The sequence below is a fragment of the Gymnoscopelus braueri genome, assembly GCF_963280865.1.
Source record: "Gymnoscopelus braueri genome assembly, chromosome: 7".
Taxonomy (NCBI): domain Eukaryota; kingdom Metazoa; phylum Chordata; class Actinopteri; order Myctophiformes; family Myctophidae; genus Gymnoscopelus; species Gymnoscopelus braueri.
In genome coordinates this window covers 31,261,319-31,274,802 of record NC_137608.1, presented here as the reverse complement: position 1 = coordinate 31,274,802, position 13,484 = coordinate 31,261,319, and the positions used below count along the sequence as shown (strand labels likewise).

Sequence of the window (13,484 nt, the reverse complement as noted above, 5' to 3'; positions counted from 1 at the left end):
CGATACGATATTTAGCTGTTTGCATATCGGTATAGTAGATCGTTGAAAATTCAAAACGATGCATCGATGCAGTTACTGTATCGTTACGGGCCTAATACATACATACATACATACATACATACATACATACATACATACATACATACATACATACATACATACATACACATACATGCACATACATACATACATACATACATACATACATACATACATACATACATACATACATACATACATACATACATACATACATACATACATACATACATACATACATGCACATACATACATACATACATACATACATACATACATACATACATACATACATACATACATACATACATACATACATACATACATACATACATACATACATACATACATACATACATACATACATTATGGCAATATAAACGATATTATGTCAGAGACAATTGGACATGGTGAGACAGTCCTTTTCTGATCCTATCCACTTTCTCCTTGCTGTGACACAACCATGGAATCACCCCATTGGCTGTCATCTGAGAGCCCGTGCAGGTCGCTTTCCTTGGTGCTGAAATCTCTGCTTATTGTTGTAATGTAATAGCAATGAAGCAAAACACAGCGTCGGCCAATAAACACGACAATGGACGATGATTTGTTCCAACTAAGACAACTCCCGTAAGTAGCAAACTATATTCAAATAAACGCCCTTTCATTTTTAATCGGTATTATAAGGGCTTATTATAGTGACTGGCGCGGCTTCTGACAGGGATATTCTTTGCATTCTAATCCTTTTATTAGCATTTTGGGCAAAAACACGGCCTATACTTTTTAACAGAAGGCCCATATATTAAAACGCAAGAATTGTCCTAAATGCACTGAAATGGTTTCCATCGGTTCCATCAGTCGAGGTCTACTAGTAACGGTACAGTTTGTTTACAGCTGTTATATCTGACAGGGCGAGTGACTATAGCTCGATTGACATGTGCTTACATTTGTTAATAAGCTATTCATTGTAACATTTAACCAACTGTAGCCTACGTGCATCATCATCTGGATCGATTTTTTGTAGAATGTTTTGTACCAGCTGTCGAATACATTAGATCAGGGGTCTTCAACATTTTTCAGGCCAAGGACCCCTTAGCTGAGAGAGAGATGAAGCAGGGACCCCCCACTATATTGTGTAAAATAGATAGCTTCATAGACTTGTTTGACAGCAATATTATTATCATTGTTGGCTAAGCTTAATTTTAATGTGTATTTTCAGACATTTAACCACTTAAACCCTCAATTATGACCTTTGGCTCGGTACTTGGTCTGCTCTTTTTTCCCTCTACACCAAACTTCTTCCCCAAAAATAGCCGATCTACAAGCTCAGCTCACCTTGCAGCACGAGGCGTTGTGAGCTTGCAGATCTGCTATTTTCAGCTAATGTTTCCCTCAGAATAGGGATAGGGTTATGTAAAAACAAAGTTCCTATCACTCAAAGATTTGGTGGCCCCCCTATACTAACTCTGAGGACCCCCTAGCGGTCCCGGACCCCCTGTTAAAGACCCCAGCGTTATGTTGTCTACCAAGCTATAGTATGACATTTTCTTGTCCTGATTTGTGTCTGAAGGATACAATAATAAGCATGATATTGGTTGGTTGATTGATTTAATAATTAAACGTATGGATTTGGAAGCAATACATCTTCTTCCACATATATTTGAAATAGTTGAACACGTGATTCTCAGGGCCAAAGATGACTATTAAACAAAGATTATTGCTTCAGTTATAAATTATCTTTCAAAGAATAAGGTAACTATCTTTATATCAACTATGTGATCTGTGCAATTGAAACTGTGTCAGGCAAGTATTTATTTTAATTACAGTGATTAAGACACTGCTGGCAGCCTCACAGTTTTTCCAGCATCCCATCCTCAACAAACCATCCATTATCAAAAAAGGGGTACTTCACTAGTTCACCAACTGTCAAGTGGTATAGTGTGCAAAAGCAAAACTCCCATTTGGCATGACACCATGCATGGGAGGAGGTTACCACCTGTTCACAGAAAAGAAAGCACAGACCAAAATGATCTTGTCACCCAGGCAACAGCCTCTGGTTCTCATCTGTACTCCCTCTGTCATAGTATGAACTCTGTGCTGCTGGTTGCAGACATGTAAAACCTATGTTCCTTTCCTACAGTGTTGTTAAGTTTCGTCGTACAGGTGAGAGCACACGCTCTGAAGATGATAGTGAAAATCGTGGGCACGAGTTCCGGATTGCTGCAGAGCAGAATGATCTGGAGTCTGCGGCACCACTTGCAGAAGGAGCACCAGTGCCCCGGGAGTTTGCCAATCCAACTGATGGTACATTATAGCAGGGCTCATTCTTCCACTGCTTTCCCTGTCCGAGCTCGATAGCTATTTTGAATAGCTTTCAACACATTCAACTTTCTCATCCCCCCAGACACATTCATGGTGGAAGATGCGGTAGAGGCCATAGGGTTCGGCACATTCCAATGGAAACTATCCATCCTTACTGGTCTGTCTTGGGTAAGAACCAGTTCAGAAGGAAAATATGCCAATCTGGTCACAAAAGTCTGTTGAAGCGTGTGTGTCCTCTACTCCTCTTGATTTTTCCATACTGCACTGTCAAATCCTCCATGTTAATTTATCCATGTGTAACTGAAAATGTACACATGTAAACAATTGTACCCTTATATGTCCATTTGGTTACATTTGAGAGTTACATTAACACTGAGGATTTTTCTTTGTGGCTGTTATTTGTTTAGATGGCTGACGCTATGGAGATGATGATCCTTAGTATCTTGGCCCCACAGCTCCACTGTGAATGGAGACTGCCAAGCCTGGCAGTGGCACTCCTTACTTCGGTAATGGCTGCACAACAGAGCTCTTGGGTGTTGTGCTGTGAGATTCTGTCTGATGGATGCTTACATAGTGTTGGGACGTAAGGTTGGTTTTAAAGAACAGTGACAACACTAAGAGGAAGTAAAATCAGACTAAAGGATTGGAGGATTACATTTCAGCACAATAATAGGTCAAGTATAGCTTGTTTCTCCAGAGACACTTGTATGGTCTTTAGTTAATTGGATATGGGCTAATATTGAGGCTTTTAGTTGGAATAATTACAATACACATTTAACTATTATAGTTGTTATGAAAGCAATCAACACATATCGATGTCAGAGTCTAGGGGGCAAAAAACATAGAGGTCTTGTTCCTGTTTTCAATATACACTTTGTCTTTGAGTTGCAATCTGTGATCACTAACTCATGACACTGTTAGACTAACTGACTTTAACTTGTGCAGGATTGTTTATAGTTCAGAAAAGAATATTTGAGAAAAACTGCACGTAATGTATCAGGTTTGATTTGTCTTACTGGAATATATCCTTAAATTGTATAATGTCATTTGTTTGTAACAATATCAGGCATTCATACCCCTTTCTCTTGTCAATCCAGGCAGTTTTTATTGGCATGATGATCAGCTCTTCCCTTTGGGGAAATGTATCTGACAAATATGGCAGAAAAACAGTAAGTTATAAGAGCATACCATATATATTTTGTCCACTATGTTGTTATCTTGTAGAATTGATGAATACAAACTGTAATATTATAGCAGGATCATTGTTTGACACATCATTTAGTTAGCAGCTTAAAATAATGTGTTGACATGCAGCAGCCATAACAAGTCTTGAAAAAAATTATATAGAAACCACAAACATCATTTTATCCATCTGTTTAAATCTATCTACTGTATATACTGTATATATACTATTATGTAGTTTGTAGGTGTTGGAGGGTTAGAATATAAAAAAGAATAATACACTCCAAAACTATATATTCTTTTTGACCATAATCATGTTTTTAACAGCGTGTTGTCTGTTTATTGTCTGTGCATTCAGGGTCTGAAGCTGAGTGTGGCATGGACTATGTTCTATGGACTGATGAGTGCATTTGCACCTGTTTATGGCTGGATCCTCTTCCTCCGTGCCCTAGTGGGCTTTGGCATTGGAGGGGCCCCACAGTCGTAAGTTCTTCATTCATTTCTGTCATCAAGAATAACATCGTAATGATTTGAGGTACAGTTAGCATTTCATTGTTTTTTCCTAGGGTGACACTGTATGCTGAATTTCTGCCTATGAGGTCGAGAGCCACATGTATCTTGTTAATAGAGGTATGGACTACCATTCACAGTGTCCTGAGTTTGCATATATCAAGTCATAGTATTTTTCTCTTGTAGGAAATTAAACAAAACAATGTCCAGTTTTACACAAGAGTAATTGTGATTCCCTCACAGATATTTTGGGCACTTGGCACTGTCTTTGAAGTTCTGTTAGCAATCTTGGTGATGCCCACTCTGGGTTGGCGCTGGCTGCTTGCCCTTTCCACTATCCCTCTCTTCATCTTTGCCATCTTTAGCTTTGTGAGTATTAGGTTGACATTAATGTCATGGTATTTTGATCAAATATAAATAAATGAAATACAAAATAATATAAGACATTTTGGGGGGTGGGGGACAGTGGCTACCAGAGAGTGCCAGGTATGATGTATTGACAGGGAACCAGGAAAAAGCACTGGCCACCCTAAAGCGCATTGCCACAGAGAATGGGGCACCCATGCCCTTGGGAAAACTTGTTGCTGCCAGACAGGTATGTTCTACATATCTTTTCAATTATCTTCCACTAATGTTCTGAAACAGTCATACAAGGTGCATTTAAGCCTTTTATTTGACCTCAGACACTATTTCTTCTGGAATATGTCTCTGAACTAGGAGGATCGAGGGAAGATTCAAGATTTATTTTCACCCCACTTTCGATGGACAACAGTTTTGCTGTGGTTTATTTGGTAAAGGAGTACTATGTATTAGTTATTTTTGCACATAGTAATATGTTCATTTGTAAATGCATTTCTTCTGCTTACTCTTTCACAATTTATATGAAAAGCAAGTCTTTTGCACACCTACGAAGGCGACAGGTGCATAGGAGAAGACCAAACGAAGGCCCCAGTGTAATAAAAGAAAAAACTCCTGCACACTCTCCTCAAATGCGAGCATAAATATTTAATGGGGATATAACAACGTTTCGGTCTATTAGACCTTCATCAGGTTATCTTTTCACAACTTATATTTAAGAACATTATTTTCAGCCCCGCTAGTGAGAGCATACTAGCCTGGTTTCAGACGAATCTGCCATTGAAAAAAAATTGCCCTTGGCAGATTAGGTCTGGCCCCTCTCAATAGAGATTTTATTTCTCTCCCTCCGAAGTTGTGAGGGACCAATCAGAGCCCAGTATGCAAATATGGGGCGGGTTTATCACCAGAGGCATTTTTTGAATTTGCCCCTCGGAAATGCAGGTTCCACACAGAGATTCCAGACTAATATCTACGCAGTGATATTAGTCTGGCAATGCCAGGCTAAGAGCATACAGCGGATGCTATTGTCACTTGATCGGTTCACAACACTTTGAAACAGCTCTGCCTGTAGGCTGAGTGACAAAACTGAGTGCATGTGTCCTACCTCCACAGGTTTTCGAATGCATTTTCCTACTACGGACTGGTTCTGCTGACCACAGGGCTGTTCCAGGAGGGAGGCGCGTGTGGAGGTGAGTCACTGCTGCTGTGATGACATCATCAGTCCTTCCAAAGATGTTATACATATATTTACACGCACGCACGCACGCACGCACGCACGCACGCACGCACGCACGCACGCACGCACGCACGCACGCACGCACGCACGCACGCACGCACGCACGCACGCACGCACACACACACACACACACACACACACACACACACACACACACACACACACACACACACACACACAGTTGTAGGTATGTAAGGCATTTATTGTGTTGTAACTCCCTCCAGTGTCCAAAGGCAATAAGATGGAACCCCGGTGTAGTCTGGAATGTAAATACCTCAATTCTGATGACTATAAGGACCTGTTGTGGACCACCCTTTCTGAATTCCCAGGTACACAGCGTCACATTCTCTCTACTCTGTCAAATACTGAGCGTGAATGCTCAGAGGCACCTAACCGTATTGCACCTTATGTCTATAACCTCATGTACATACTGTACCAGCTGGATTATGCTATGTGTATGAAGTAGATACATTTTTGCCTATCCTTTACTGTTTGATTTATTTTTCTCCTTGCTCCCCCCTCTTTTCTTTATCTCTTCCTGAACAACAACAACAAAAAACTATGGAGCTTGCACAAAAACAAATGAATGTTCAAATCGGTCCATTTGTACACTCTGAGTTAGAAATGGATAATTTAACACTTTTATTTTACTGTGTCCACACTACACTGTGTCACTAAACGTGAATCTACCAACTAATGAATTTTAAAATCATTGTATCAACTTTGATGAGATTTGTGGTTGATGCAGTATGGGGAACTTTGGGATTGATTGATTAATTAATTAATTTCACGTTGATAGGACTGTTGGTGACTCTCTGGGCTATCGATCGACTCGGAAGGAGGAAGACAATGGCATTGTGCTTCTTTGTCTTCTCTATGTGCATTATTCCACTTTTTGGTTGTGTTGGGAGGTAAGATGGAACAGAAACACAAGTAATGATAATAAAATGGTAAAATCACTGATCAATCATTTATACTAGTGTCAGAATTGGTGTCACAATCTCTGTTTCAGGACTTCCATGACAGTGCTGATATTCATTGCCAGGGCCTTCATCTCAGGAGGATTCCAAGCTGCCTATGTGTATACTCCAGAGGTAATATAAATTATACCTATTATTATTATACCATATTAAATCTATCGTTGGTACACATGGTATGGCTTTAATGCACTTTCAAATTTGCAGGTGTACCCAACAGCAACCAGAGCTCTAGGTCTGGGAACCAGCAGTGGAATGGCAAGAGTTGGTGCCCTTATTACACCTTTTGTTGCACAGGTAACTAGACAAAGCAATCAACTGTCCCATTTGCTCCTTGCTGTGCTACCCTAAAACCCTATTAATTTAACTCTGAGAGTGTGCAAATGTAACCTTACCAGATGGACCCGTAAGGGGGTACATTTGATTACTTTGTGCACTTTCAGAGTTACAAAAGGAGAAATTAACACTGAGTATTTGACTGTGACATCCTGTATTCACTGCAGGTGATGTTGGAGTCCTCTGTATACTTGACTCTCTCAGTGTACTGTTGCTGTTCCCTATTAGCTGCCATTGCCTCTTGTGCTCTGCCAATTGAGACAACAGGCCGGGGCCTCCAGGAATCCAGCCACCGCGAGTGGGGTCAGGAGATGACGGGCCGGGCCTCTGCTCACAGCCCAGGGGGAATCCCTCATTCTAGCTCTGACTCTCAGGACTGAGGAGATAATGAGGGATAGATAGATAGACAGCACAGAGAAGTGTTTAGAGTGAGAACAAGGCCAGGGTCAAGAAGACCAGCTGCTCATGATGACCTGTTCTGTATAGACGCCAGAGAGGGCCTGACAGCACTGTTGTGTTTTTTTAAAACTTGTCTTCAACTGCCATTACTTTCATGATTTTTGTTACCATGTGATTTCCACACTGTGGATGATTAGCGAATATGAGTGACCTGCACTGGAACATGATGATCAAACTGAATGATGGTAGACAGGCAAAGCTTTCCTGAAAGAGTGCCTCTGTTTATGGAGTTTTATGGTTGAGGCACTGCTTTTAAACGGCTGCTTTAAATATCATAAAGTTAGAGGTATACCGATGATGGCAAGGAAGCCTCTTCTAATCTAAAGTACTAATGATGAACTCAACATTAATATAAATGTGTTGCTGGGATTTCAATGTTGTTCGTTTTTGACCAAAGTCATCATAAATGAGACAAAATGAGATTATATAAGGTCTGGGACTTCAGATCTAAAAATAGACTTCTGTGAAGGCACAAATTACAAAGGCATTTGTAGTGATGACATTAGGCAGTGTGTCACTCATATAAGCATTTATGTTTGTATCCTGTCTTGGAACACTGTTACATGTGGCACAGCAAAATTGTTGTATTTTATTGTACATAAAATACAGTATGCACACTAATACTCAAAAGAGTATATACCAGCTATAGCAAAGCTTCAGTTACAAAATATGAATGTCACAAAATGGAAGCAATGTGACTACACAAATATTGGAGTGAAGCTTCAGACAAAACCGTGTCAGCGAACCTCAAAGTGATTAAAAAATATATAATACTGAATACTTGAATATACTCACCACCCAAAGGAGATTAGCCTTGCACAGCAGAAATTACTTTTACACTGGTGAAATACATGGTTTGAATCCAAGCCAGAATGGTGCACAAATTGTTCAATGATACTGGTGATGTACACACATACATATATCCATAACTATCTAGTACAATGGTGTATTCTGTCTTCACTGAGGACAATCTGTAAATAATGTATTAATACCTGGCTTGGCTGTTGTTGGTTCTTGTTTTTTGTTTGTCAGAAAGGTGGTGCTGGGATGAACTCTTGCCCAATCTCAATTTATAAATGATTACACACAAGGTATTGTCAAATCATAAAATAACCGTGCACATCTCTGGCAAGTTGACTCGTACCTGCTTGGTGTTGCTGCATTAATTGTGTGCACAGAGTATTGTCACTGCACTGTATGTACGTACATGTGTTGTGTATGATACAATAAAATGTGTTTCAAAACAACACTGTATCTGCAATATTTATTAACAGTGAGTTTAAAATGTTTCCCCACTAAATCTACAATATCAATCAAACGAGTGTCCAAAATGATACCCATTACATTTCAAGCTTTCAAAATTCATATTTATTTTGTGGAATTCATTGCTCAGGTGAACTGCCTCTCTTTATTTAACCACACAACTGTCTTCCTATGTTTTTGTCTTTTAACATTATGGTTATGGCTGAATGGTAATTAATATTGACTATATTTCTGGAATAAGCACTACAACAGACACTAAAGTAAAAGATGTTAGTGTTCCATACATTAATGATTAAGCAGCATTAATACAATGCAATATCTGACTTTGACACAGTATGTGAGATGGAGTTTACAAGCGAGCTCTTGACCCTTGTCTTTTTTGTTGCACAATCTGACCAAAGAGCCTTGCTGCTTCTTGGGCGCAGCCTCTGTGAATGGTGAGTCCAAAACCTCCATGGCCATAGTTGTGGATAACCTGATTGAGAACAATGCTATTATACACCTGTCCATCGCTATAATAATAATAATACAATGACTAAGATACACATGAACATTGAGGCAACTTACGAAACTTGGTGACTTACCTCCATTGTAGTTGAACCAGTTTGTAAGGTCTCCCTCTCCAGTCTTACTTTATTCCGAACAGGCCTGAGACCCGCCCAGTCCTCTACAATCCTGGCATGCTGATACCAGAGAAGGGCAAGTTGTATGAGGTTGCATTACATAAAGGATTGAACACATTTGACCAAATATACTACCCTACTATATCAAATACACCTGAGCCTAATTTATACTTTGCAGCATGATGATGTCACTTGCTGAAAATAACTGTTTTTCAAGTGAACATTTTGAGTTAAGAGACAGTCAACTTTTTTTAAGAAACTCTTTTTAAGTTCTCTTATACAGGCAATGATTCAATATCATGTCACCTTCAGGCTGGGCTCCAGTTTGCAAGCCTCGTCCCAGATTTTCTTATGGTCAATAGAGTTGTTTGCTTCACTCCAGTTTCCCAGCTGGAATACACCTCCAACTGTCACTAAACGACTCCTGCACACAAAGAGGTGTAATTTGGCCACAAATGATTCTTGGATATAAAAACACTCTAAAATTAAATAAAAGAGGTACTGTGAATGTGTGCAATTTAGCAAAATTAGGCCGATGCACGTTGGGAACTATGCCTGTTGGGGAACACATGCCCCTCTGGTTATGCAGTACCTGTTGTACCTGTTGTCAGAGTACTTATTAGTGCAGTACCCAGACAGACAGAAAGATCTCCATATATGGGCATAAAAGGGACACAGACAGATACAGGGATTCTTTGGACTGTGCCCAATCGGCACAACACACTCAGGTCTTCTGTGATACAAACGCCAAGTTTGAAGTCGATCGGTCAGACGGTCTTCGAGTTATGCGCGAGACAGTCACACACACACACACACACACACACACACACACACACACACACACACACACACACACACACACACACACACACACACACACACACACACACACACACACACACACACACACACACACACACACACACACACACACACACACACACACACACGATAGATGGCAATGGGACACCAGGAAGGCAATAGTTATCACTGTAAGAATGGGAAATTAACAACCAAAATAATTTAAACCAATGTAATGGTAACAGGTAATATACTATAATATCATAATATACTAAAACGTGTATACTGTGTATGAAAAGGTTTAAGTGCAGTAAAAAATATAATAAAATAAATATCACCAGGCACACAGCAAAATCTGGAGCGTTAATTTAATTCTAAAATGGAAAAATAAGAACAAGAAATGTATCTATATATTTATGATTTATTATTTATTAGCCCTTGTTTGATATTGTAATGATGAGCGTAATAACTACCCTGGGATGATATATGGTGAATTGTAGACTCCTGTGGTAGAATTATGGGTAAGAATCCAGTGTTTCAGCCAAGGTGCATCCACCTGAATTGCAAAGAGATAAAGATGAACAGCAATGGCGGTGTTCATTATGTAACCAACCACATAAGAGATGTTCCATTCTTTCCACTCTTACCTTCACTATCTGTCCCCTGCCTGGTTTGAGCTCAGGGTCAGGCTGGAGGTCTCCAGATCTTATTCCTGTACAATTGATGATGACATCTGCCCCCATTTCAGCCAGCTGAACACATACAATATGAGATATAAGACATAAGCTACACAGTTGCTAAAAAGGTATACAGTATGTGTTATTTTAAACAATGGCATTTCATCTTTCCCTTTTTAAAGACGCAATCTGGAACTTTTGGAAATTTTAATTAACATAATGTTATCTTAACCAATCTTTATGGTAGAGTAGTCTCTCAACTATTTCATTGAGGAATTTAGGTTAGGGCACATTTTAGTTTACAAGTAGCCCTGCCGGAAGCTTATACGCCCAATATCTCCCCTGTCCAAATGGTGGATCCTGTCTTGGCTGAACAGTAGATGTTTGGTTTCACACAAGACCTGGGTTTGAATCTCAGGTGTTATAGTTACAATTAACTCTCTCCATTGGGAAAGGACATAAAACTTGTGGATTGCAGCTTTAATTGCAACTTTCTTTGAATTACATGGAATTACTCTCTGTAAAGTGAAGGCGTTATTGTGGGTATCAAATGGCATTATTAAAAGCTTTCTGAATTTCTCAAAGATAAGAGTCTAACTAACCTCCTTGAAAGACTCTATTTTCTTCTGGTAAAATTTCACATTCCTCTTCTCCAACCTGATAATAATAAATAAAGATAATACAGTTAGATCAATAAATGTACAACAGAAAAATATGTCATCATGCTGGTCGATGGCAGTCGATGACTGCAGCTGTAGTGTTTTTTATTTGCTTGTTTTAGGGTTTTAAGATCTGCTTTGTGCTATAAAGTAACATTTAATAGTTAAGTAAGGCTCACAGAAAAAACTGCAAAACCATTAACAGAACAGGATCAAGTGAGGTCCTATAGCAAACTATGCATTTATCACCGACCTTTGCTTTAGAAAACATTGGAACCAATAGAAGATAAAAATAGGAGGAATACTTATTGCTTCTTAATCCGTTTATTCTGTCTAAGTAAAATCATGTGATACATGCAAAATAATTTACAGAATAAGTAAATCACTCACCAATCCATAAGCCATGGTAAGTAGCTTTTTCCCTCCACCATGAGAGCAGTGTTGAACCACCCACAGCTACACAGTTGGCCACATTAGAAAAAAGTGTTAATATGACTTCAAAAAGCGCAGCCATGAAACATTCTGCTAATATGATTTACAATCAAATATTAGCCCGTTATGTCTGACGGTATGTTCTGTGATGTGCATTACACTTATGCAAGTCTATAAGTTCAGGTAATGAACATAGTGTAATATATCTGCGTCTCAGATACTCGTTATATGCCTCAGATACACAGCTTATTACTCAACTTATTGGAGCACCGGATTCGGTGGTGACTCTCTTGTGAAGGGAGAATTTTTACATGTTGTGTCGTATTGTCTCTTGTACAACCAAGCTAGCGATCAAGACTTGAGTTGTGTGTGCACCATATGTCTACTCTAGACATGCTGGTTTATTTCTTATTCTTTATTTAGACAGTATAGTTGTTTCAGGGGTTATATTGAACATTATAAACTTATAAAATAAATATTTTGTATTTTGTTTATATAATCTTGTTGTTCCTGATTCCTTTTTCACCCGTCTTTTTTTTTAATAGTTATTAGTCTCATTCCCTAAAAACTACCCAAACTAGAGACCTAATAATGACAAATTCAACAAGAACATACTATACCTGTATCCAGGAAACAACTCTAGCTCTCGCTTTGTGAGATGTCTAAAGCCCAGAACAATATCTTTAAATGATGGCTCCTGCAAAACCCACACACACACACACACACACACACACACACACACACACACACACACACACACACACACACACACACACAAAACTGAATCAACAACTATGATAACATTTGTTATTTCAGAAGCCTCTCTTCGCTGTGCTAGTTCACAGTTTGTGTATAGAAACCTCATTAAACCCTGAGCCTCCATACAGAGCAGTCTATAGGGCCTCGGCAGGAATTTTATCCATGCCATGGACCAGTTCTTTGTTTTGCTTAACACAACCCTCTATTCAGATGGACTGGGTACTGATGGACGCTGCTTGTATAGCTATTGAATGACTGAAATTGCATTCATATAATGTTAAGACATGGATGAGTCCTTTGAGGTTATAATTATTTACTAGCCAATTCAGTCACAGCCCAAGTTTTTTATTACACAATGCCTTTGGGTTGTAAAAATGCTTCCCGTGCCAATCAAATGTTGCACATTTATCTTACTAGGTAAATATATAATTTTTCCATGGACACAGTTCTACTCACCGGTGCAGGCTCCATGCAGACATTGTAGCCAGACTGAAGGAATACACCCATTTTTATTGAGTCGGGGGAACTGAGGAAGCTCAGCAAGTAGTCAAATGTCTCTTTATTCCATTGTCTAAACAAATTAAAGCATTACATTGATCATTGTTTTATTTAAAGAGTACTAAATAATATATTTAGCAGAGTAAATCCTAATGCACTTACGTCTCCTGGACATTTCCCTTGTCATAGAGGTATGGTTGCCAGAAACCTGCAGCTCCATCACTAGTGGTCAGAGGAGTAAAACGGTCTGCATACACCTCAATGGTCAATGGACTGACAATGGAGTGGTACTGCTCATATATGCTCTGGGCTGTTGACAGCCCAATGACACCTGCTCCAATCACTGCCACTCTCAT

At 39.3% G+C, this 13,484-nt stretch overlaps 2 protein-coding genes across 2 annotated transcripts; one reads left to right on the top strand and one right to left on the bottom strand.

The window, feature by feature from the left end:
- Window positions 1-628: 628 nt before the first annotated feature.
- svopa (SV2 related protein a) lies at window positions 629-7,337 on the top strand (the record flags this gene model as incomplete). Its single annotated transcript, XM_080433355.1, has 16 exons — window positions 629-666; window positions 2,177-2,340; window positions 2,441-2,526; window positions 2,766-2,864; window positions 3,456-3,527; window positions 3,899-4,023; window positions 4,107-4,170; window positions 4,294-4,419; window positions 4,517-4,645; window positions 4,768-4,841; window positions 5,521-5,597; window positions 5,869-5,973; window positions 6,444-6,555; window positions 6,657-6,738; window positions 6,829-6,918; window positions 7,125-7,337. Exons 1-16 carry the CDS (start codon window positions 632-634, stop codon window positions 7,335-7,337), a joined length of 1,653 nt encoding a protein of 550 aa, XP_080289481.1. The 5' UTR covers window positions 629-631.
- Window positions 7,338-9,028: 1,691 nt separating this feature from the next.
- LOC308089568 (D-amino-acid oxidase-like) lies at window positions 9,029-13,484 on the bottom strand (the record flags this gene model as incomplete). Its single annotated transcript, XM_080434367.1, has 10 exons — window positions 9,029-9,154; window positions 9,264-9,362; window positions 9,609-9,726; window positions 10,577-10,659; window positions 10,751-10,855; window positions 11,383-11,437; window positions 11,830-11,895; window positions 12,492-12,568; window positions 13,087-13,201; window positions 13,291-13,484. 10 exons carry the CDS (start codon window positions 13,482-13,484, stop codon window positions 9,029-9,031), a joined length of 1,038 nt encoding a protein of 345 aa, XP_080290493.1.